Source organism: Mercenaria mercenaria, chromosome 2, assembly GCF_021730395.1.
Source record: "Mercenaria mercenaria strain notata chromosome 2, MADL_Memer_1, whole genome shotgun sequence".
NCBI classification, from domain to species: Eukaryota; Metazoa; Mollusca; class Bivalvia; order Venerida; family Veneridae; genus Mercenaria; species Mercenaria mercenaria.
Window position 1 is genome coordinate 21,145,400 of NC_069362.1, and position 26,025 is coordinate 21,171,424.

The 26,025-nt window shown below is 35.8% G+C and overlaps 2 protein-coding genes across 2 annotated transcripts in view; one reads left to right on the forward strand and one right to left on the reverse strand.

Annotated features, from left to right (window-relative positions):
• LOC123562016 (myocardin-related transcription factor B-like) overlaps positions 1-13,045 on the reverse strand; it is a 110,003-nt gene extending 96,958 nt beyond the window's left edge. Inside the window, exon 1 of the mRNA XM_053531990.1 lies at positions 12,909-13,045. The gene's annotated coding sequence lies outside the window, so the exon portion shown is untranslated. The remainder of the gene's footprint in view (positions 1-12,908) is intronic.
• An 83-nt stretch (positions 13,046-13,128) lies between these two features.
• LOC123563462 (3-phosphoinositide-dependent protein kinase 1-like) overlaps positions 13,129-26,025 on the forward strand; it is a 31,592-nt gene continuing 18,695 nt past the window's right edge. The window contains exons 1-7 of the mRNA XM_045356296.2: positions 13,129-13,267; positions 16,004-16,116; positions 17,296-17,338; positions 18,639-18,776; positions 19,376-19,520; positions 20,184-20,290; positions 23,143-23,233. Of these exons, the coding sequence (XP_045212231.1) occupies positions 16,012-16,116; positions 17,296-17,338; positions 18,639-18,776; positions 19,376-19,520; positions 20,184-20,290; positions 23,143-23,233 (629 nt within the window). The 5' untranslated portion in view covers positions 13,129-13,267; positions 16,004-16,011. The remainder of the gene's footprint in view (positions 13,268-16,003; positions 16,117-17,295; positions 17,339-18,638; positions 18,777-19,375; positions 19,521-20,183; positions 20,291-23,142; positions 23,234-26,025) is intronic.

A 26,025-nucleotide genomic window follows, 5' to 3' on the forward strand; every position in this document is an offset into this window, starting at 1 on the left:
AATATATATGAAAAATAATTAACTGCAAGAGCCTTATTGAACCAACATGTGGTCACTGCATCTTATTTTGTACCAGAATATATTGTAAGTCACTGACTTTCCTTTTCCTCTTGATAAATATTTCTTGAAAATGAAAAGCAGGTGAGAATGTGACATGATTAAAAGTTAGCTCTCCAGTGTGTAATGGTGAATGCTGGCTATTCTCTTACAAATGATGAAGCTTAATTAACTCATGATGGGCCAGTTAATAAAGAATCAAGTCTAAACTGTAAACAACACTGAAGTTATTCACTCTTTCGCCTGTTTTACCTGATTTAGTGCCTTTTTTAACATTATTTTAGTTATCAAATGGCAGTCAGTAAACAACCAGGATTCTGTACCGGTACTGATTTGACTAACTAACTTCACCACATGGTTCACAGTGCTGGACAAATGTCTTCAGATGCAAGTCAATTAAGTGTTTTTTCTCAAATTGTCACAGAGATATAACTCGCAACATTTTGATTCATATACTTGTACTCTATCTAACTTTTCCTAATCTGACAGGCTCAGTTGCCTATTTCAGTGTTGTAAATAAATATAAATGTTTGGATTTGTAGCAAAACTTGATCATAAAATGGTCAAAATTAACTGGGACAGGTCCATTTTCACTGCTCTTATTCTGATCAATTAAAAAAAGCTTGTCTGCAAGTGGAGGGAATGCAAAATTTCTCACGCAAGAGGCGGAAATACTGGCCAGAAATACAACTAGCTGTCAAGAAATACTCCCTTTGCAATACCACGGAGTAAACGGGCTTTACCACGCAAAACTTTCCCAATTTGGAATACACATAACATACAGACAAAGCTTTCTCAGCAAGCAAAACAGATGATTTTCAATCAGGGAATAAAAATAACTGCCGAGGAGAGCTTCCTCAGCAATGAATCAAACAATGTTTACAAATGGCTTTCAGGCAAGGCTTTTTTTCAGCCAGGAAAATAAATGGCTTTCAGGCAAGTCTTTCTCAGCCAGAAATACAAATGGCTTTCAGGCAAGTCTTTCTCCGCCAGAAATACAAATGGCTTTCAGGCAAGTCTTTCTCGGCCAGCAATACAAATGGCTTTCAGGCAAGTCTTTCTCGGCCAGCAATACAAATGGCTTTCAGGCAAGTCTTTCTCAGCCAGCAATACAAATGGCTTTCAGGCAAGTCTTTCTCAGCCAGAAATACAAATGGCTTTCAGGCAAGGCTTTCTCAGCCAGGCATACAAATGGCTTTCAGGCAAAGCTTTCTCAGCCAGCAATACAAATGGCTTTCAGGCAAGTCTTTCTCAGCCAGCAATACAAATGGCTTTCAGGCAAAGCTTTCTCAGCCAGCAATACAAATGGCTTTCAGGCAAGTCTTTCTCAGCCAGCAATACAAATGGCTGTCAGGCAAGTCTTACTCAGCCAGAAATACAAATGGCTTTCAGGCAAGGCTTTCTCAGCCAGGCATACAAATGGCTTTCAGGCAAAGCTTTCTCAGCAAGAAATACAAATGGCTTTCAGGCAAGTCTTTCTCAGCCAGAAATACAAATGGCTTTCAGGTAAGGCTTTCTCAGCCAGGAATACAAATGGCTTTCAGGCAAGGCTTTCTCAGCCAGAAATACAAATGGCTTTCTAGCAAAGCTTTCTCAACCTGGTATACAAATGGCTTTCAGGTAAGGCTTTCTCTGCCAGGAATACAAATGACTTTCAGGCAAGGCTTTCCCAGCCAGGAATACAATGACTTTCAAGCCAAGATTCTTCAGTCAGAATGCAAATTACTTCCAAAGAAGGCTTTCGCAGTCAGGAATACAATGAAATGCAAAGCTTCCTAGCCAGGAATATAAACAAATGCCAATTAAAGCCTTCAACACATTGAACAATCTAGATCACAGCTAAGTATTGTTATCATGTACTATTACCTGTCCATGGAAAGATTCCTTTGTCTAAAGTGCAGCCTACTGTTGGGACCAAGACGGTTCAAAACCATGCACTGTTTTCTCTTATTTTTATAATTATTCACTTGGCAAATGATCGATTATGATTTTTTCAAAAGTAACCTGTTTAGAATATTCTTTGCAGTTTTTACCTAACCTCTTAAAAAATTGAAACAAAGTTTTTCTTTAACCACTTATAAATACCATTAACTAAAAACAAATGTTAGAAGCCATGATCTATATAAGCATCTGTTATTTCAAACCTTCTTGAGGACACTCCCTGATGTCTACAACATGGAACATCAATAAATATTTAAGAATTTTCCTGTGTAACCAGACCTTGATGTAACCATACTCTCTATGTAATAATTACCTCTACATTATAGAAAGATGGTAGAAAAATACAGAAAACTAGTAACTAATCAATTTCAGCATACAGCAGAAGTTGCCTACTTGCAAATTGGAGAATGACTTTTTGTCTGGCAGAGGTCCATGTAAATGATAAAGTGTCTAGCTTGACAGATACACAAAACCATCAACTACCTTGCAAAAACAGTGTTTTTCTGCAGAATGCATCTTACCTGGTTTGTAACACATAAAAACTGCTTACATAAATAAAGGGAAGTAATATACAACATATGATCTAAAATAAGCTGGTATTAATTACCTAGAATATTAAATCTTCAGGATAATTATATTCTGATCATAACTGGTATATTACTGGCGGGGTATGTCTACATCTACAGCAAGCTTTCCTCAAATAAAAATGAATTTATGACCAAAATATGAAAACTTTGGAGATACTTAAAATTGCACAAAAATATCAGATTTATTATACCTCTCAATCTTAAAGGCGTACGCTAGAATTCCCTGTATATGAGATGGGCGAAAATTTTCCCAATAACAGAATTTCTTCAAACTTTGGATATTGAAGGACAATCATGTAAGAAACAAAAAAATGCAATAAAAATCATAGGTCACCGGATTCGAAAAAGAGTTATCTGCCCTTGAAAACGTCATTTTTGGGGGAAATGCCGTTTTCAAGGGCAGATAACTCTTTTCCGATACCGGTGACCTATGATTTTTATTGCATTTTTTTGTTTCTTACAAAATTGTCCTTCAATATCCAAAGTTTGAAGAAATTCTGTTATTGGGAAAATTTTCGCATCAAATTCTAGCATACGTCCTTAAGGTTAGAATTATTTGAAAACGGGAGCTTTACAAACATCTTAAGGTTATAATTATTTGAAAACTGGGAGCTTTATGAACACTGTCAACTTTTTCCCTATCAAAACCAGAAATGGCTACATACCTTTTTTTAATTCAAATACTTTGTAAAAAATCCATTAATCTGGATAAAATGACCCATTTCACTTTTTTTTTCATTTAGCATGCATTAGTAGTGTTCAGTATGTTGGGTCTGATAATAAAATTACTATGCAGTAATAAAACTTACACCTGACAGCTTGAGATTTGTACCTATTAAGTAATAATATCATTATCTATTTATAACCCAAAAAGTCATATCAGCTGTCATTTCTTCATATTCGGGGAGGGCTGATTATTTTGCAAGCTTTCCCCCAATGATTACTTATATCTGGCTATAATTATGTTGTTTATCCCTTTGTCTATTAACAGCACATATATTTTAGTAATCATCAAACTTTAAAAGCAGTGTTGGCGACTACCCGCCCAGGGTGGGTAAACCCGCCTGGGAAAACCCGGGTTGGGCAATACTCTTAAAAATGAATGAAGAGGGCAACACTTGGCAATAAGAAGTTTTTCTATTTTTTTTTTTTACAAAAACAATTGAGTTTCTATGTTATAAAATGTGAGCTAATTCTTACTACTTTGAAAAACTGGTGAAGTGATTACTAAGGTAGCTGACAGAACAGCTTCATTAACAAAATTATGGCTTATTTACACAACAAAATATTTTTTATGGGAACGTAAACACCTTTCAACATTTATAGTTAGATCTCTCTAGGTCCCAACTAGATTTTGCTTAACATAGGAATAGTCTACCAGTCTAGTTCTTCTTTATAAAGAAGCATTCTGTAACTGAACGCAAGTTTTGCAGTTTTTTCGATCGCAAGTCTGTTTCTGAGTTTCTTCTGAATAATATCAAAATTTGAAACACCCTTTCAATTGACTAACACAGTGCAAAGAGCTATAAAAATTAATTTATAGTTCTTTGTACAGTGTAACATTTCAGGCTATGACCTTTCAGACTCCCAATTTTGGCACTAACCAAAGTGCCACAGTCTTTACATTCTGCAATCTTTTTAATCATCCACAGTAACATTAAAACAATTCCACATGGGGTCCTTAGGTTTTATGGTTATATGATAGAAATGACAATGTGATATAAACTGATTTTCATGAGTAAAATGGCTCTATTTAGGTTGTTCACACTTCTAACTTTAATCCCCTAATCTTGCTCAATAATTGCTCAATCATCATCCTAATAATGTCTATTCAATAGATTTTTATAGATATTATAGCACTAGGCATGCAGGTGTCATTGGTTGTTAGTCAACTAAAGGGTTAAACTATGTATTGAAGTTTGAATTGAAATATTATATTGCCCAGAATTGACCACTATTGCCCAGTAAAACCCGGTTTTTCCCAGTATTACCCGCTGGGCTGGGCAATATGCTTAAAACCTGAGTTTTTGCCAACCCTGTTTAAAAGACTTCCATTTTACATCCAGGGCTTTTTTTCCTTCTATAAAAAGGGTTGATGTTTGTTTAAGTGCCCAATGTTGTACAAAATTATGACTGAACCTTACAATGAGTGTACAGACCAAGTATAATGAAGATCCAAATCAACAATTCATAAGAAGTCATTGAATCATTGAATTCACATAAGAGTGTCATATTCCAAAATATTGCGCTTTGATGACAAATCAACTTTTATTTGCTTTAATATAACTGCAGTGTCCGACAAATTTATAATTTGACTGGTAGCCCACTGGGCTACCAGAATTTTTTTCTGGTAGCCCAGCATTTTCTTGTAGTTGCCCAGAAAATTAACCATGAAAGTACTAACTTGCTCTATCCGTACCCGACTTACTGAGATGTGAGAATAAGATTGGTCTTTAACAATATTTTGTTAATAACAGAAATCTAAAAACACAAAGATAAACATTTCATTCTCTTTAATCATAATATAGAAGTACAAGTTGAAGTTAATACAACATCTTATTAAAGAAACATTTTCACACAAGTATCTCATAGTTTACAACTTAAAAGTCTTAAAATTGTAAATTTCTGTCAGTATTGAGATCAACTTGAGTATTTATACTTTCTATACCAGTAATCACAAATAATGTTCACAAAATGTATTTAAATTGCAAGTCACTGTCAATATTCACAGGTTGCAGTATCATTGATTGGTCACCCCTTCCCCACCCTAAGACCCCTGATACAACCCGGAAAAAAATTCTGACATTCTCAGGTGTTCCTTAATATCCCCATCCTACAAGACCCCTGATACAACCCTGCAATTTTTTTTTCAACTATCAAACTACTGTTTTGATAGTTGAATTTTTTTTTTCAGGATTGTATCAGGGTCTTGTAGGGTGGGAATATTAAGGAACACCTGAGAATGTCAGAATTTTTTTCAGGGTGGTATCAGGGGTCTTATGGTGGTGAAGGGGTGACCAATCAATGATACTGCCACCTGTGTCAATATTGAGATCAACTTGAGTACGTGTACATTCTATAATCTCTAGTTAAATGTTCACATAATCATGAAATGGTATTGACCAAAGAAATCGGCATTATACAAAAGACTCGTGTAGTAAATTGACAGTTTTTATGTTTTACGTGTTTTTCGCACATGCTGACAGACATGTTACTAATGACTCATTTTACGCTGGTTCCCAGCCTTTGAACTGTCGAAGCAGTGAAAGCGTTGTACCTATCATAATCAGTCGTCGGTAATGTACGAGAGGATTCGATTGAATTTAGAGATTTTGACTGGTACATCGGTCATATTTAACTATCGTTAAATCGGTCGACATTGATTAGTCGAGCGGAGACCAGTCCACGATAGTTTGCATATTTGATATTCGTAGGCGAGACTGCTTCAGCAGCCACCATTGAAATTATCGATAAATGGGCGGGGTTAAACTAATAGGACGGTTTACGACCCATTAATCAGTACACATGGAAAGTTGTTTATTGCAAGTTACAATCGAGTAAACAACCCGATGTTGATGATTTTGTTGGGGAGTTTTGTAAAATATACAATTACCGGGCTACTGATGCTTCAAATTTATGGTTGCCCGGCGGGCTTCCGCCAGTATTTTTTTGGTAGCCCGACGAAAATTTCTGGTAGCCCGCGGGCTCCGGGCAATTGATTTGTCGGACACTGTAACTAATATTTTAAAAGTACAAAGCCTCTAAGAGGTAAACATCTGCATGTGGGTACACTATAATAGTTGAAATTGCATTTTAAAAGGGTGTTATTTAGTGGAAATGAAAACTCCAAAACCAGACACACTTCTATCAAGCTTATAGTTATATCTCAATATCATACATAAATGAAATAAAACATTTTATTTGACATATTGCAAATATTTTTTGCAGTGCCATAATTTTTCATTTCTAGGTAGACTAGCTACTAGACTGATAATAAAAGATATTTGTTTTCTTTTCATTTCATTGTCTAATTCCATTTCACAGTGACAAAAGCTAGTCAATAATATAATTCTAGAGATTTTCTTTCAGGAAGGATATGATATTGGACATAGATTATGATAGTCTGGCAGCTCAGGTAACTAAATGTAGTTTAGGAGCTAGCTAATTTTTAGGCAAACATATGTTTACTAAGCTCTCAGAATAAAGAAGTAAATAAAATAAATAAAGAATCAAATGGTAACATATTATTTCCCCAGAACATTTTAAATGGAAGCAATAACTAGTTGCAATAACAAGGATTTATTGCATTTAAGATGTGACAGTCAGCAAATGTAGGTAAAGTACATTTTGACATAAAACTTTTATTTTTTGACCAAGTCACAGGCCATAACTCTGGTGTTGCAGAGTGAAGAAAAAAAAAACTCAGGTGCACAAATTCACATGCTGGGTAATATTCCTACATGATTTCTGGGCACTAGGGCCATACCAAATTGATTAATAGTTCTTCGGAAAATTTTCAAAAAAAATAGGAGCGAGCGAGCGAAATTTTTTTCTATTTTTTTTCTTCTCAATTTTGATTTTTTCAGAGGCGGGTAGATTTTACATGGAGCGAGCGGGCTTTTTTTTTTTTTTTTTTTCCAGCTTGGACCCTTGAGCAGGCCGTTATAATTATACATGAAGTTAACACTTCTTTAGAAATAACACAGAAATCAAACATTTACAGTGTGGGTATCACAGTATATAGCTTTTCTATATGTTTTAGAGACTACATGAATGATTTTGCAAATAAATTCTTGCCAAAACTCACTGAATCACTTTGTTTTTTTTATTTTGTAATTATAATTACCGAGGGATGAGTGCCTTATTTTTAATTTTGATTTTTCTACATTAATCTGAAGACGTGTCTATTTAACGGCACAGGATGAGGAATATTTAAGACAAAACAGGCACATGTGTGGAATAACATTTCTTCTGAAACATAGTTAGATGGCTTCGATACATGAACAACTTTGTGCCCCTAGTGGAACTCCAACCCAGAGAGGTGAGGGGAAGTAATAAACCACTTGACCAGTGAGAGCAAACAGAGTTGGGCATACAGATGCTTCGACATTGCTTTAATCTCTTTGGAATAATTTCTTAACAGATCAGGCTAGCTTATTTTTTTGTGTTAGAGATTCATTTCAGGCAAAAATGATAACAGACGGCCAAAGAATGATCCCAATATGGCCACCCTTAAAAGTGTTAAATTTGCTGTGCTGTGACTGATCTAGAAATTTAGAGTTGGGGAGGTCTGTTTTTTTTCAGTTTCTTCCGTTTAATCAATTCACAGCCAATTAATATACAAACAGGCAAAATTGGGGTTACAAAAGGACAGATTTTGTTAGAAATATTTTTCATATCTACACTACTTATTTGAAAAGCTAAACAATTTTTGAATTGACTAAATGCATTTTGATAGAATATCTGACTGCTGTACTAAAAATGTTACGTTCAAAAAGATTTGGGCTGAGACAGGATCTGTGAACAAACATTTTTTTTAAGATAGGAGTCGGCCTCGGCGTTGGGGTCTAGATCTAACATTCTGAACTAAACAACTGATAACAAATGGTTTGAAAACTTTATATCTGAACAATATTTTCTATGTTTAATCCAATTCCAAATATTTTTAACTGCATCCCTGTGCACGTCTTACAAGTCGGGCTTCGTTCTTTTTACTGTTCCGAACAAAAGTAGAACGTGGCTACTCCATTACCTACCGGCACATCGATGGCCATGTGTGGCCATAGCACAGACACTCCAGATTAAAAACAAATGTTGCACAACACCATAATTCCTGACTTTTTGAGTTTGGGTCATCAGCTACATGTATTACGGACGCATAAAATCCGATCAATATCACTTTGACGCATTAAAAACGCGATAAAACCTGTTTTGCAGTTATTATTCCGGACCGTGTAATCAGAAAAAAATTTTTTTTTCAGAGATTTTTATGTACGTCCGGGTGGGTGATTTTTATTTTTTTTTCTCGGGAAAGAAATTATTGATGCGGTAGTTCCGACGAACGACATATCAATTTGGTATGGCCTAGGACAATTTTTTAAGCTATATGCATGCCAACACAAGCACTTTATGTGTATATTTCACTAAGTAAGGACCATAACTCCAATGTGGCTGAGTGAAATCCCAAACAGAACACCAGGTGTGCAACTTCACATGCTATATAACAATCTCCTAATATTTTATGGCTCTAAGTCAAATACTTTTTAAGATACATGTAACACAAACTTGTATCTCATTTATGCATATTTTTAAAAATCAAGGGCCATAACTCTGGTCTGACTGATAAAAATCCGGAACAAAATCCCATGTGCACAACTTCACATGCTGAATAATACATGTATTCTTATGATGTTTCATGACCCTGGCCTCTGTCATATACATTTTGAGATATGTGCAACACAACTTTTATACCTTTTTATGCATACCTTTTTACCAAGTCAAGGGCCATAACTCTGGCCTGACTAAGTGATATCTCTAAACAAGAGGGCTATGACGGCCCTATATCACTCACCTGAGTAGAGTTGCTTGCTTGAACAATTTTCTTAGCTAAAGCTTTAAAAACAAAAATAGGAGAATGGGTCAAAGTAAAGATTATGCAAAATTACTTTTAAAATCTGTAAAAAAAAATATTAGAGGTGGTCCAAATCCTCTTGCTGTAGCTTAGAAAACAAGAAAGTAGGCCAGTAGGTCATACTGATGATCAATGAAAGCCTGTTTCAAGATCGGTACGCAAAAATATACATGTCATCCATATTTCAAAGCTGTATCTTAAAAAACAAGGAAGTAGATCAGTAGGTCACATTCAAGGTTACTGAAAATCAATTTTAAGATCGGTGTGCAAAACTGTACATGTCATCCAAATTTCAAGGCTGTATCTTAAAAAACAAGAAAGTAGGTCAGTAGGTCACATTCATGGTCACTGAAAGTCAGTTTTAAGATCGGTGTGTAAAACTGTACAAGTCATCCAAATTTCATGGCTGTATTTTAACCTTTAGCATGCTAGATAAATTGTCGTCTGCTGGAAATGTCGTCTGCTAAAATTGTAAAGTTCATTCAGTTTGCTCCAAAATTGGAAGAAATATTGTCAGAGTAGCAAACAGCTTGGAACCTGATCAGACGCCGATTTAATCGGCGTCTGATCTGGTTCCAAGCTGTTTGCAAAGGCTGTTAAATTCGCCTGCAGCAGGCTAAGGGTTAAAAAACAAGAAAGTAGGTCAATAGGTCAAGGTTACAATCAAGTGACCCCTAATTACTTGAGGCCATAAGAAAATTATAATAAAACAGTCTAGGAAATATGACCAGATAATTTTGGAAGTATCTCATATAAAAACTATGTGACCCTCAGGGCGGGGCCTCTTTTTACCACAGGGGCATAATTTGAACAATCCTGTTAGAGAGAAACTAGGCAATGCTACATACTGAATATCAAAAGCCTAGGCCTTGAACTTTCAGTCAAGATTTTCAAAAGTTTTTTCCTATGTAAGTCTATGTAAAACTTGGGACCCCCAGGGCAGGGCCTCTTTTTACTCCAGAGGCATAATTTGAACAATCTTGGTAAAGGACCACTAGGCAATGCAACATATCAAAATGAAAAGCCTACGTCTTGCAGTTTCAGACAAGAAGATTTTTAATTTTTTTCCCTATATAAGTCTACGTAAAACTTGGGACTCACGGGGCAGGGCCTCTTTTCAACCCAGGGGCATAATTTGAACAATCTTGGTAGAGAATCACAAGGCAATGCTACATACCAAACATCAAAGGCATTGGTCTTGTGGTTTCAGACAAGATTTTAAAAAAAATTTCCTATTCAAGTCTATGTTAAACTTGAGAGTCCCGGAGCCGGGCCTCTTTTCACCACAGGGGCATAATTTGAATAATATTGGTAGGGAACCAAAAGGCAATGCTACATACCATATATCAAAGGCCTAGCTCATTTGGTTTCAGACAAGAAGATTTTTTTTCCTATGTAAGTCTATGTAAAACTCGGGACCACCAGGACGGGGCCTCTTTTCACCCCAGGGGCATAATTTGGACAATCTTTATAGAGGACCATTAGATGATGTCACATGCTAATTATTGAGGTTCTATGCCTTGTGGTTTTGGACAGGAAGATTTTCAAGGTTTTCCCTATATAAGTCTATGTAAACCATGTGACCCCCAGGACGGGGCCATATTTGACCTAGGGGAATAATTTGAACAACCTTGGTAGAGGACCACTAGATGATGCTACATATCAAATATAAAAGCCCTATGACCTGTGGTTTTAAACTCGAGAACTGGTTTGCTATAAAGGTGAAAAATATCACATGCAATCTATTTACTGCACAGTAGCTATACGGTAGCTTAATATGATAAACAGAAGCAAGTCTATCAATCGTCCAGTCTTGTATATTGGCTCTTACTGCCAATACGCAGACCATAGGCCACATACCTTGCATACCAGAATCAGTGTCTTTTAAACAACATTCAGTTAGGAAATATATGGATTTATATCACTTAGTATGGAAATTAAACATATTTCTATTTTTCCCAATTTTGGAAATTATCATGCTTGTTTTAAAAATTTAGTGGGCACAGGTACCTACATTTTTTTCCAAAAAAAATCAGTGAACAAAACTCCAGCATTTACTATTGTTGAACATTTCCGCGTAGCGAACCATAATGATATACCGTTAGCTGTCCGAAAACGGGTTGTAACAGGATTTAAACAGTGCCGTGTCTTACACTGTGTAATAATGCCAGTAGTACTGTATAAAACATGGTGGCCAATAAATATTGCAATAGTAACTTGCAATAGAATGGTATCGCAACAGTTTTTCAGCAGTATCAGTAGGATTGCAATAGTCAAAATTGGTCTCAACAGTCACCTCTAATTACAGCAGGGCTTTTTTTAGGCTTTTGGGAAAAAGGCTCCTGGTCATATTGAGAATATTTCCACTGCAACCTGTTAAAATTGGGAAAAAGAGCAAACTGTTGTGGCAGAGACTTCTCAAAATGTAAAAAAAAAACATGTTTTCTTTTTTTTTTTTCAATCTGGCAAATATAATTTATATTTCACAATGAGGAAGTAATGTGGTCATTTATGATTAAAAAAAACACCAAATTTCTTCCTCTAGTTCAAACATCTTTTGCAGACAGAAAGAAATGTTGATTTTAAAAAAATGCTCTTTTCCCAAAGTAAGCAATTATCGCAAATGAATTTCCAAATTTAAAAGGCCAAGACCTGTTCTGAATCTGAACTTCCTGATAAAATGCCCTGAATCTATAAATACCAGCATTCACATGACTGTTTAGATCAATAGTCTATGAATGAAACGGTACAAATTGATTATACAGACAGATATTACCTTATGTTGTTACAGGGTTCCAATTTAAGCTCACATACTTGCAAAAAGTAAAAAGAGTACATTATGAAAAATGCAAGTGACTTTTGCCCAAACTCACAAAATTTTGCCAGTGCAAAATCTCAAGTAGAAATTACAATGGTTTTAATTTCTTTAACTTTCAGTTTCAATATGCTGTAAATACGCATTAAATCTATTAAATGATGACGTTTCACACAGTGCACATCAGTTATTGATGACCTTTTTACACAGTGAGTAGACTGTTTGCAGATTTTGATTACACAACACAGAAACTACCTATATGCGCATGCACGATATTTGATGGAAAAACTGTGTTTTGAACTATACAGGCTTACCGATAGTGAAATCTTGTTAAATTAATCATATGTAGAAAATATGAAGCCCACCGACAGCAGCATTTTTAACAAGTATTGATCAGATGTAAATAAATAATAGTGCAAAAGTCAAAGCGATACAATTCGTTCATGGAAATAATAAAAACTGGACGCCTATAAGACCTTTAGAGGCGAGGCTAGACATCTGGTCCAGTAACCAGATGACTAGAACATAAGCTAGGCATCCATGGCCTGCTAAACACTAGAGACTCTATCAATAAAAATCCCATTGACCAGAATTTAACTAAGTAGCCTAAGAAACATAGCAAGTCTTACAAAGATATATAATAACCTTTTTCAAGTAAAAATAAGAAACTTATATATTGCTATTTACTATACACCGTTTAAATAATTTTATAATAAAGTTTAGCTCTTTCAAATCTTTGAAAAAATGAAAACTTGTGCAAAATGAGTATCTTGAATTACACGTACAATTTGCACATAACATGATGATCAGAATAAACCAAATAATTTTGTTTATATAAAGGACATGTGTTTTATAAGTGGCAAAGCATAAAACGTACATAATAATGGAAATGAAATATCCGGAAATGTTGTGTAGCTTTCCAACAAAGCGGCCATTACAAGTACCCGGATAATGCTTGAAATGACGTCATCTGTCAAATATATAATTACAGGTTTTGATGGCAGTATTTTCCCAAGTACATCAAATATGCAAAGCTATGAAGCATGATATAACGAAGAATACGTCTGGTTGAAGTTTTGACTATTTAATGCGCTAAAAAGCGTTAGTTTTATTACTGAACCTTTGTTCGTCTACGCATGCGCAGAGTGAGTTACCGTTTCCGGTTTTTACTTCAACTTTCATTTTCATCAAGAGAATTCATTCATGGCCCAGTTGATGTTAACATAATTCTGACCGGTAAGATCTGTATCCACTCAAAGTAAGATAAACATTTTTGTTGAACTTAATGGGCATGTGTTTGATTTGGCTGTATTTTCAATGCTGTCGAAAGTGTAATTTTTGTGGGTGGGGTACTGTTCAATGTTTTCAGAAATACTCCTTTAGTTTTTCTATATAAACGGTCATAAATGATAATATCAAATCATTACAGCATTTGGAGGTTAAGAGTATGGGGGAACACTGTGATGCAGTGTTAAGACTGACTTAGACTAATCGAAAAGTTGTGTCTTTGATTCTCCCCGGCGCAAACATTTTGTCTCCCCTTATTAGTCCATCAGGATGTTTCGGAACAGTGTGATACTTTTGACTGTCACAGTCCTATCACGCCCAAACTTCTTCAGGAAATTCCCCAATGAAATATGTTGGGAATGATATGGAAATTTATGTTGACACAAATAAAAGCATAAAATTGCCTTGCTGACACTTTTGGAAGGCAGTGGCTACAGAGCCGCATACCAGACATCTAGACAACTTTTACAGGGCTGTTTAGAGGTCCAGTAATCAATGTGAATACAGAGAACGGTATTAACAAGGAAGAGACTATATTTTATCATAAAAACTGGAAGATAATTTCAGAGTTTGCTCTCGTATATTTCTCATCGCTTTAAATACATTGAAAGTGACAGTAAAACTGAAGTATTTATAATTCTTTAATCCCTGGAAAAATGTGATCACAAATATGATCAATAATAAGTAACAATTTGTACGCTGTAATTTGAAGCATTTATCAAATTCTTGCTTTTCTCGGGACTGATGAATTAAAATATTACGCCTTATGTTTTCTTTAATATTTAAATTAAAACATGGATTTTGCTCATGGGTTGTTAAATTTGTAGCGGTTCTCGTATCGGGTGGCCTCAGTAGCTCAATTGGTAGAGCGTTGGCACGGTAAGCCGAAGGTCCGAGGTTTGAATCCCGGTCGAGGCTGCACCTTTTTCCTGAGACTGTTTCATTTGGGGGCTCGTCCAGGATGCTCACCCTTGGAGCCCATGTGGGGTGAAGCAGTTTGGCTAGGGTGTGCATCTGAATTCGGTTAACAGTCTGCGGCAGACATTGACCAGGAATGCCAATGTCTGGCAATAAGAGGGAAGGTGTGTAGCGGTTCTCGTATCGGGTGGCCTCGGTAGCTCAATTGGCACAGTAAGCCGAAGGTCCGAGGTTCGAATCCCGGTCGAGGCTGCACATTTTTCCTGAGACTGTTACAAATTCATTTTACTGCTTGAGTAAATAAATACGGTGACTCTGGAAATCACTGTTAAAATTTCATGTTCAATATGTCTCAAAACCGAGCGAGAGATAATTATAAATAAAATATTTACAAAAAAAAAACAACGTAATAATAATGGCAACTTTATTACAACTTATCATAACTTTAACCATCAATTACCTTATACGCTGGTAATACAGTACATGCCAGTATTCCGGGTCTTAAGAGGTCCGGTTACTGGACCCCAAGCCACTTCCTTCTTTGAATGTATATTTTGTGTTTTGTTTCTGCAATTTACTTTCATTGGCAGTCCACTGTGTATTGAAACTGGTGTTCAGTTAGATATTTCCTTGCACTTGTTCACATATTTCTGAAGATTTAAGTCTCTTATTTAAAATTATGAGTTAAATTCAACCCATTTGAAGTTTCTACATGGAATCTATGTTTAATTTATTGACAAAAACTGTCCATCATATTTCGAGCATAACTTTTAAAATTACCATGTGAGGTATAGACTTCAAACTTGGCTTGTAGGTAGGTAGTGATGAGACGATGTGCCGAGCATTTGAACTGGCTCTGTAGGTCAAAGGTGAAGGTCACAATTTGAGCTCAAGGTCAGGTTTGTCCATCATATTTTGTGTCCGGAGCATAACTTATTAACAATTCAAGGTATTGACTTCAGACTTGAGATATTGCGACTAATAGCATAGATCTGCATACTTGTCTTTGTGGTATCTCTATGATTCCAGAAGGTATAAATGTTTTGATTCCGTAGCACATATTTTTATTTTGATGCAAATACGATTTGAAACAAAAACTTTTAGTACTGTTCTGGTAATATTATGTGTAGTTTGTTGGTGGGACATATTAAAGCCCAAATTAAAATGTCAGCAAGTACCGTCCATGACCCTAAGCTCTGTTACAGTGTTAAACTGTTAAATCAGTGACTATACCAGATATATATGGAATAATGCCTTTTTCCTATGCACCAACCTGCATTCATTGTAGTTATTATGTCTCCCACCACACAGTGGTGTGGGAGACATATTGATTTACTCCAGTCTGTGTGTGTGTGTGTCTGTCACAAAGCTTTTCCGCACTCTTAAGTCGAACATTTCTCATCCAATCTCCACCAAACTTCAAATGTGTCTGCCAATAAGTGCTCGGCCAAGTTCGATAACTAGCCAAATTGGCCTAGACACTTCGGAATTATGGCCCTTGAATTACCAAAAACACTCAGATTTCTTGCGCAGTTTTGGCCCCAAACCGGCGCCTGTACTACTAGTAGTATAGGCGTCCTTTTGGTGTCAAGAAAGCACATGCACATGTGGATTAAGTAAACAGTATATAAAGACTGACTTACTATTTAGATGATTAGGCAGTTGTGGGAGACATGGGCTTTTCTCAAAAGCATCTCTAGTATTTCATTCTTGTTTCTAGACTTTTAGCTTATGTGGCTGACTTACTTTTGTACCTTCATATTTCAGACTGAACAATGAGTACCAGCTCTGAGAGTGGCCCTGGTTCTGCCAAGCCTATCAAAAAGACTCCAAATGATTTTGTCTTTGGTAAAGTCATAGGGGAAGGCTCTTATTCAACAGTAAGTTCATGGAAATCTCATCTCTTTTTGCTTCATTACTATTTTTGTTGAGCATGCTTGCGGTGAGCACAACTTAGTTGCCACTTTTGACAGTTCAGTGTATGTCTATGCGTCCGTCCGTGTGTGCGTTTGTCCGTCCGAATTTGTCCGGACCATAACTTTGACATGCATAGACCAATCTTGTTTATATTTAGCATGAATGTTTACTTTAATAAGAAGGCGTGTCATGCGCAAACCCCATGTTCCTATCTCAAAGGTCAAGGTCACTGTTGGAGGTCAGAGGTCAAATTGAAGTTTGTCCGAAGCATTTCTTCCTCATGCATAGTGGGATTTTAATGTAACTTGGCATGAATATTCACCATTATGAGACTGAGTGTCATGCGCAAGAACCAGGTCCCTAGGTCTAAGGTCAAGGTCATACTTGACAGCTGGCAGGCTCGACATTCTGCCCGTGGGCATACTTGTTACTAAAGTCTTTAACAGTCAGTATTTAAGCTGTTTAATATAATTTTATAAAGAAATCACACTTTTATCATATATCATTATGGCTTGTAAGTCATGCCAATTTATCATATAATGATTTTTAGTATGTGCATATTTTCAACTTGCGTTTTACTTACTTTAGGTACTGAAACATTAATATTTTCCATATTGACCTTCAAATTTTATGTTGAAAAAAAAACCAGTTGCGTTAAACAATGATATTTTCAATTCTGCTGCGGTTACAAAATGTGTAGACTAGCCCCTAGTCTAAAAAATGTGGAGCTCTTGCATTTTAGCAAACCCTATAATAATGGTAGTTTAAAAATGTCTTAGAAATCAAGGGTTATAAGGAGTAACTTATTTTAGATGAATATCATGTTTGGTGCCTGCTGTTAACTTGTGAGGACTGCTAAAGTGCATTCTACCCCAAAATGTATACCAGAATTTTATATCATTTATATATATTATAATATTGATAAGGGTAGATACACAAAATAATGAATTGCAGTTGAGCAATATTTCTGATGCAGAACTCCTGCATATTTCTCGATACGAAGCTGTTAACCTATAAATAGCAGCCTAGAGACAATTAAAATTTCTGAACCTATGGTCTAGATACTGTTGATCAAGTAAAAGTTTCAAATTGTCAAACAGTTAACGTATGCAGTTGCTTATGCTATTTTTGATATATTGTAGGTCTATTTAGCAAAAGAAATAAGTTCTGGAACAGAGTATGCAAGTAAGTACATGTAATTACCAGCATAATTTTGGAAAATCTTCTTGCCAAAATTTTTAAAAAATGGTGTCTCCCACAAAGCTGCTGTTACCTATAAAATATATAATTCCCAAAAATATATATCACATAATCAGTCTAATTTATGATTTTATGCAAAATGCTGGTTAACACAGTTTGCTTTGTTTTATTGTGGCACCAAGCTTGGGTGTGTTTTAAATTTCTGCCACACAGACTGTAAAATGTTTGAAAAGAAATGTTTCAGCGAGTAAACAAGTTATTGAACTCATTGCTTAATATCACTACCCTTCAAAGGAAGTTTCATAGGGTGTTTTTCTTAAGGTTGATGTGTCAGTACATTAGAACTTTAAATATTTTTGAAAGAAAAAATGTTTCAGAGAGTAAAATGGTTATTGTGTCTCCCCCTACTGACATATTGATTTTGCCGTGTCTGTCCATCCATCAGTTTGTCCATGACACATCATTTCCGACCAATAACTGGAGAACCATTTTACTTAGAACCTTCAAATTTCATAGGACTTATGGAGTAGTTGACACCTATTGTTTTTGGGGTCATTCCATCAAAAGTCAAGGTCACAGGGGCCTGAACATGGAAAACAGTTTCCTAACAGTAACTTGAGAACCACTTGACCCTCCTAGGGTGATTGGACATGCAGAGTAGATACTACTAGTGATTTTGGGGTCACTCCATTAAAGGTCAAGGTCAAAGGGGCTGAAATCTATTACACTTCATTTCCGACCAATAACTGAAGAACCACTTGACCTAGAACCTTCAAACTTCATAGGTTGATAGGACTAGGACGGAGTAGATGATCCCCATTGTTTTTGGGGTCATTCCTTCAAAGGTCAAGGTCACAGGGGCCTGAACATGGAAAAACGAAATTCATACTAATTGTCTTGTTTTAAATAGTTGTCCAGGTTTCAGAATATATCACCTAGTTTGCAAAAATGTTTCTTCTATCAAGAATGGCTGTCACAGTTACTAAAAACCATAACCACACTATGCTCAAGGCATATATTTGTATAGTGGTTGGACAATGAAAATCGTTTTGTTTGAAACTGAACTTCACATATCTTATTGTGTGACCCTCTACTGAAATAGTTGAATCATATTAATTTGGTAAGAACCTTAGCTCCAATTTGATGTGTTTGTGCAGTGAACTAGGGCCATAAGGGCCATCTTCTTCAAGTAGAGAGCATGCTGTGTATAATTACACTCTACTGACTCTTTTACCAGGCTTTAAAATCGAGTAATTTCTAAAGTTAAATGTTATTCTTGTTACAGTCAAGGTATTGGAGAAGAAGCACATTATGAGGGAAAGGAAAACACAATATGTGATGAGAGAGAAGGAAGTTCTCATGAAGATAAATCATCCATTCTTTATCAGACTCTACTATACCTTCCAAGATGCAGATAGACTATGTATCCTTTAATTAAACATACGTTTAGTAAATTGAAAAAATGAAAGGATTATGTAATTATGCTATATGACTCTGTAATATATGTGTCAATGATTAAATAGTGGGAAATCAGATTGAGTTCAATTTATTGTCCTTTTTAGCGTCACATATCACCAGTGCCTAGTTTGAGCGAAGTGATACACAAGATGCTCCATTTTCACATGCTTATCTCATTCTGCCTGCCTTGTGTAAAACTCTGAAGCAAGGAACATTTAGTTTCATCCAAAACATCAGAATGTTTGTTGGAGGAATGGAGGATCAGATCCTTCTCAACCTTTGGTATTGTAGTCCAGAGCTGAACCATTTAGCTCTAGGGTCACTACATGGGGAAAACAAAAAACTTACTGACTTGAGCATAACTTCTAGTCCAGTAACAGCTTTCACTTTAGGCTTATTGTACTCATGAATTTTTTTTCTGGCAAGGGAGCACTGATTTTCTGTGTATAGTATTTCACTCATTTAGTAAAAAAAGTAAAAGGATATATGACGGATAAAAAAAATATATCAGCTGTTTCAGATGAAAGGTTTTAGCCTTTTTAACCCTCCTTAACCCTGGATCAGACTTTGTGTTGAGTTATGCAAGGAGAGGAGAGCTTTTAGACTACCTCCACAAGTTATCATCATTTGATGAAGACTGTTCAAGACACTACACTGCAGAAATTGTCAAAGCACTAGAATATTTACATGGCGTAGGAATTGTTCATAGGTGAGAAATGAATGTTTAAACACTGAAGTACAGGGCTTAAATGACTACTGATATTTTTGTTTTCTATCAACATAATTTTTGTATAAAAAATTATAGGCTAATGAGGAGATAAGCTTGACTTAGCTCGCATCATAAACTACGATCCATACCGATACCATTGCAAAAACAGATCTACAAGTAAGAAAGCTCAAGTGTTTTTATTTGCCTACATTGCAAAAACTAAAGGTTGTCTGAGTAGTAGATGGCCATATCTTTTCACATGAGGGAAAAATAAGCTACACATGCAAACTGTTATGTCATGTTGTGATGTCATAGACTATATACAGGGTTCTCACACAGGATTTATAAATAACAGTATTTTCGAATATGTTTCAATATCATTTGTGGTAGGCATGAAAAATGAAGTAACTTGAGTACCTGTGTAGGACCCTGTGAGAACCTTTTATAAACCCTATTTGACACAGACAGGGATGTAAAATCCTTAGAATATAGTATGGGATAAGTCTATACAATCGGTCAATGATAGATAGATAGTTACCTTAAAATGTATATAGGAGGTTATAGATCTAGCTTATCTGAAGATGATTGGATGATATTTTATCAATATACAAAATTAAAGACAATGTTCATATGTCTTACTATTATTCTTTCTTTATTTTACAGAGATTTAAAACCAGAGAATACATTGTTAAATGATGAAATGCATATCCAGATAACTGACTTTGGTTCAGCAAAGATCTTTAAAAATGGTGCAGAGGATGGATCTGGAGGTAAGTTTGTGAATTTCTTGTGTTGCAGTTGTTAAAAGTCACTTTTCTCCGTATTTGGACTTATTTTATATTTTCTGGTCCTTTAGAATAATGGAGTCAATTCAATGAATTTGTATCTGTATAAGAAATTTATGTTACTACAAAGCCTCATATATAGACTTAATCAAACCAAGTCTGCAGTTATTTGCTTGGTTGCATTCTATATGTCCAAATGACCTTGTTACAGATTTTATTATCAATCAAAACAGCAGTTAAAAATCTGAAAGAAGATCCTTTGGAAGCATAGAACACAACCAAGCGAAGTAATAGCACAGTTGGCTTAGTGAAATGTGAAACACTCTTCACTTCTCCTAGCTCCAGCTTAAGTGAAATTCTACGATACAGGTGCTTTGAATGGACGCATGAAATCAAAGGACTAGAAAATGCAACAGCACTGACTAAAGGTATGGGGATACCTTATATCCACATCCCTGTGTACAAGCACTGAGCATCAAGAAGTCAAATGTTTGACTTCCTTTTAATATAGGCTCAAACTGTAATAAAATATATATATCACTGACCACTTGCATTTACTGAGTGTTTTAACTGGTAAGTCAGTAACCAGTCGAAATTTACTCTTGTTCTATGTATCACCTCTGATTGTTTGCCAGTAAATCCAAGGCTTTATTATGCCCCCAAAGGCGGGCATATCAAAATTGCACTGTTCATCCGCCAGTGCATACGTCCGTGTATTACTGTGCTGTCCATGAAAGGATTTTAAAATAACTTGGCATAAATTTTCACCATAATGAGACGTGTCATGCGCAAGACCCAGACCCCTAGCTCCAAGGTCAAGGTCACACTTAGAAGTCGAAGGTTAACAGGGTCTGTTTCGAGTTCTGTCCATAACACTGCAGGCCCTTCCCCAGAAATTTCTTAAGGCGCTGGGGTAAAGTTTGTGTGGCGGGATAAGGGGTGGGTGCGGGAGGGGTACCCCCTCCCGTGTTCGATTTTTTTTTTAAATCGAACCAAATTGTGCTTTTTTAAAGTAAAACCGATATGCAAAAAAAAAACAGCTGTTTTCATAACGTTCTACCTTTTCTCAACCATAATTGTTTATTAGCAAGAGAAATGCATTTAACTACTAAGTGTTATATTTAAAAGCTCAAAAACTCAGAATCTGCAAAAAGGAAACATGGCGTTGTGAATGGGGAGAGTGTTTTTTCAACCTGAAGTACAGGGCAATTGCCTTTCTAGATTTTGTTTTTATCAACATTAATCTTTATAACACTTATAGGTAATGTAGGAGAATAACTTATTAGTCGCATAAATCTTCCAACGATACCATTCAACAACAGTCTACTGAAGGTTTTTACTACTTATAGGTTTGTCTGAAAATGAGCCATATCTTTTCACAAGGAAAATGTACACATGAACTGTATGCTTTTGATGTATAGACATATGAGGGTCTAAAAATTATTAGCTTATTTTCTGAATAGCAATATCATTTTGTAAACAAATAAGTTAATGGTCCTGTTTAGGACCCTGTAAACTTTATAAAACTATTTGATCGACAGGATTGTAAATATTCTTAATATAGTATGGAAAGTCTATACATGTCATGATAAAGTTTACTAAAATGTGGGAAACAGCATATCTAAATATATTCCGGATATGATATTTTCAATGTTGCCGATAAAGACAATGTTTATTCTTACATGACTTTCTTATTGGTAAAACCAGAGATAGTTCTAAATTTGATGAAATGCTATCGAAAAATAACCGACTGGTCAGCGTTTTTTGAAGGAATCTGGATAAATTGTAATTCTGGGCAGTTGTAAAAGACTTCTCGTAATGGCATTTAATTACTTTGTACTTTCGATATTCATTAATAATTTGTATTTTAGTTTAATCAAAGTTACATAGAATCAAACAGTCTGCATTGATTTCTTGTTATTATATCAAATGACTGTCTAAGTTTTATTTATCGCTACAAAGAAATCCTTGGAGCAACAGGTATCACGTGGCTTGTGTGTAAACACTCCACTTACGCTACCCCTATTTTGACAGTTTGAAAGCATGAACAAGACTATAATCAATTAGTTTGATAAAAATACTTCATATTCTCATCCTGTGTAGCACTTCGGCCAAATTTTTGACTCCTAATTAGCTGCATTAAAAAATAAATCTCGCATGGTGTTTCAACTGGGAAATACATAAATTTACTCTTTCACACCTTGATGTTTGCCAGAAATCCTACTGATTTAATGACCCGCGCTATCAAATTGAGGCATCCGCCAGGATACTTTATAGTGCTGCGGAAGGATGTAATTTGCATGTTTTAATAATGGACGCTGTCATGCGCAGACGCCCTTAGTCAGGCCATTGGTGGAAAGGCCTGTCATCCTGCCATCCTTGAGTTTACCATAATGAGACAATGTGTCATGCACAAGACTAGATCCCTAGTTTCAACGTCAAGGTCAGACTTAGAAGTCAAAGGTTGACAGGGTCTGTTTTGTGTCCGATTCATAACTCCATTCATCATGGGATTTTGAAATTACTTTGCATAAATGTTCCCCACAATGAGGCGGCATGTCATGCGCAAGATCCAGACCCCTAGCTCTAAGTTCAGGGTTTCATTTAGAGGTTAAGGGTTAACATGGAAGTTTTTCCCTAAAACTGACCTTACATTTGGAATGTTGCCAGTATTTGCCTTGGTCCAAGTACCAAGCATTTTTTCTTCCAAGTGACAAGTTCTTTTCCTGTCTCAGTAATGATCGCTGACATAAGAGAATTCATTTAATTTTGTACTGAACAAATAAATACTATCACATTTCTTGTCAAAACATTTGAGTTGTAATTGACTGTTTCAGAGAATAATGAAGGCCAAAGGAAGAATTCTTTTGTTGGTACTGCCCAGTATGTATCTCCGGAAGTTCTTACCAGTAAATCTGCAAGTAAAAGGTTTGTTTCGCCTTCCAGTCTTTACATTTTATGTGTGCTGTAGAACAAAATGGTTTCAAAAGTTTTGTTTTACAAAATCTGACAGCCATTTCTCATTAACACACTTTATGGATTTTTTTTAGCTCACCTGTCACAAAGTGACAAGGTGAGCTTTTGTGATCGCGCGGCGTCCGTCGTCCGTCTGTGCGTGCGTCCGTAAACTTTTGCTTGTGACCACTCTAGAGGTCACATTTTTCATGGGATCTTTATGAAAATTGGTCAGAATGTTCACCTTGATGATATCTAGGTCAAGTTCGAAACTGGGTCACGTGCCATCAAAAACTAGGTCAGTAGGTCTAAAAATAGAAAAACCTTGTGACCTCTCTAGAGGCCATATTTTCATAGATCTTCATGAATATTGGTCAGAATGTTCACCTTGATGATATCTAGGTCAGTTCGAAACTGGGTCACGTGGGTCAAAAACTAGGTCAGTAGGTCTAAAAATAGAAAAACCTTGTGACCTCTCTAGAGGCCATATTTTTCATGAGATCTTCATGATATTGGTCAGAATGTTCACCTTGATGATATCTAGTCAAGTTGAAACTGGGTCACGTGGGATCAAAAACTAGGTCAGTAGTCTAAAAATAGAAAAACCTTGTGACCTCTCTAGAGGCCATATTTTTCATGAGATCTTCATGAATATTGGTCAGAATGTTCACCTTGATGATATCTAGGTCAAGTTCGTACTGGGTCATGTGGTCAAAAACTAGGTCATTAGGTCTAAAAATAGAAAAACCTTGTGACCTCTCTAGAGGCCATATTTCTCAATGGATCTTCATGAAAATTGGTCAGAATGTTCACTTGATGATATCTAGTCAAGTTCGAAACTGGGTCACGTGGGGTAAAAACTATGTCAGTAGGTCTAAAAATAGAAAAACCTTGTGACCTCTCTAGAGGCCATATTTTTCATGGATCTTCATGAATATTGGTCAGAATGTTACCTTGATGATATCTAGGTCAAGTTCGAACTGGATCAGTAGGTAAAACTAGGTCAGTAGATCTAAAAATAGAAAAACCTTGTGACCTCTCTAGAGGCCATATTTCTCATGGATCTTCATGAAATTGGTCAGAAGGTTCATCTTGATGATATCTAGGTCAGTTCGAAACTGGGTCACGTGGGATCAAAAACTATGTCAGTAGGTCTAAAAATAGAAAAACCTTGTGACCTCTCTAGAGGCCATATTTTCATGGATCTTCATGAAAATTGGTCGAGAATGTTAGCTTGATGATATCTAGATCAAGTTCGTAACTGGGTCATGTGGCGTCTAAAACTAGGTCAGTAGATCGAAAATAGAAAAACCTTGTGACCTCTCTAGAGGCCATATTTTTCACGAGATCTTCATGAAATTGGTGAGAAGTTCACCTTGATGATATCTAGGTCAAGTTTAAACTGGGTCACGTGGTTCAAAAACTAGGTCATAGGTCTAAAAATGAAAAACCTTGTGACCTCTCTAGAGGCCATATTTTTCATGGATCTTCATGAAAATAGGTCAGAATGTTTTATCTTGATGATATCTAGTACATGGCTGAAAATAGGTCACTTGTCAATATAGTAACGACGTCAACACAAACTAGGTCAGTAGGTCGAAAAATTAGAAATGTCCTTTGTGACACTTCCATAGAAATCCATATTTAGTTTCACTGTTAGATCTTACATGATAAATTGGTGATGAATCCTTCACATTAATGATAAATCTAGGATAAGAAAGTATATCAAAGTGGGTATATCGTGCTTCTAAAATACTAAATTCAATAGGTTGAAGTAAAAGTAATGAAACATGTCCTATTCTCTAGATGCCATATTTTTACAATGCGGGTATCTTCATGACGAAAATTGGTCAGAATTTTTTATCTTGAATGAATGCTACACAATGGACTATAAAACTAGGTGCATTTGCTCAAATTGGATGAAATAATCGTACGTGCATAACTCAGTTCAACACTTAGGATCATAGTTGAGCTAACTGGGACCGAATCAGGACCATCACTGGGACCTCTACCTTTTCTATAACAGAGAAACATGCAGTTTCAATTGCTGGATAATTCAAAAACATATTTAACAATGCTTTCTATCCTTTTGTTAAGAAATATTCTAATCTGCACTAATAAGTCATTAATTCTCTTTCAGTAAACTTCTAATGGTTGAAAATATCTTCCTGAAATGTTAATTTATTTGACTTGGGCGGCATTTAATTAAGTTGGGACAATTAGGAAATTAAGAAAACTGATACTTTCTGCCCCCCACTTCATCAGAATGAAGATGATGGTCATCATTTTTTGCAGTATGACGGTCGTGTATGTCGGGCGGTGCACTTGTAAAATCAAGTTTAAATCAAGATGAGATATGACTCTAGATGTGCTTGGGCGTCGGATCTAGAAAGGTTTGATAGTGAAGGTTTAGTCATGAAGATAGATTGTCCCTATGATATTTGTTTGAGGTCAGTTGCTCAAAGGTCAAGGTTACAGTGACCCAGAACAGTTAAACAGTTTCCAGATGATAACTCAAGAAAGCTTGGGCCTAGGATCATGAAAGTTGATAGGGTTGTTGGTCATGACCAGCAGATGACCCCTATAGGAAAGATCGTGTTTGTATACAAATTCTATTTTTAGAACTGATAAGACAGTGATCGGGTGGGCAGAAGCCGACCGTCCATGTTTTTTGTAAACAGTGATGTTTTTCTAACGGTCTAAACTTTCTTAAAACACAAATTACATAAATAGTTTTTGATCAATGGAAAGGTTATAAAACAAGC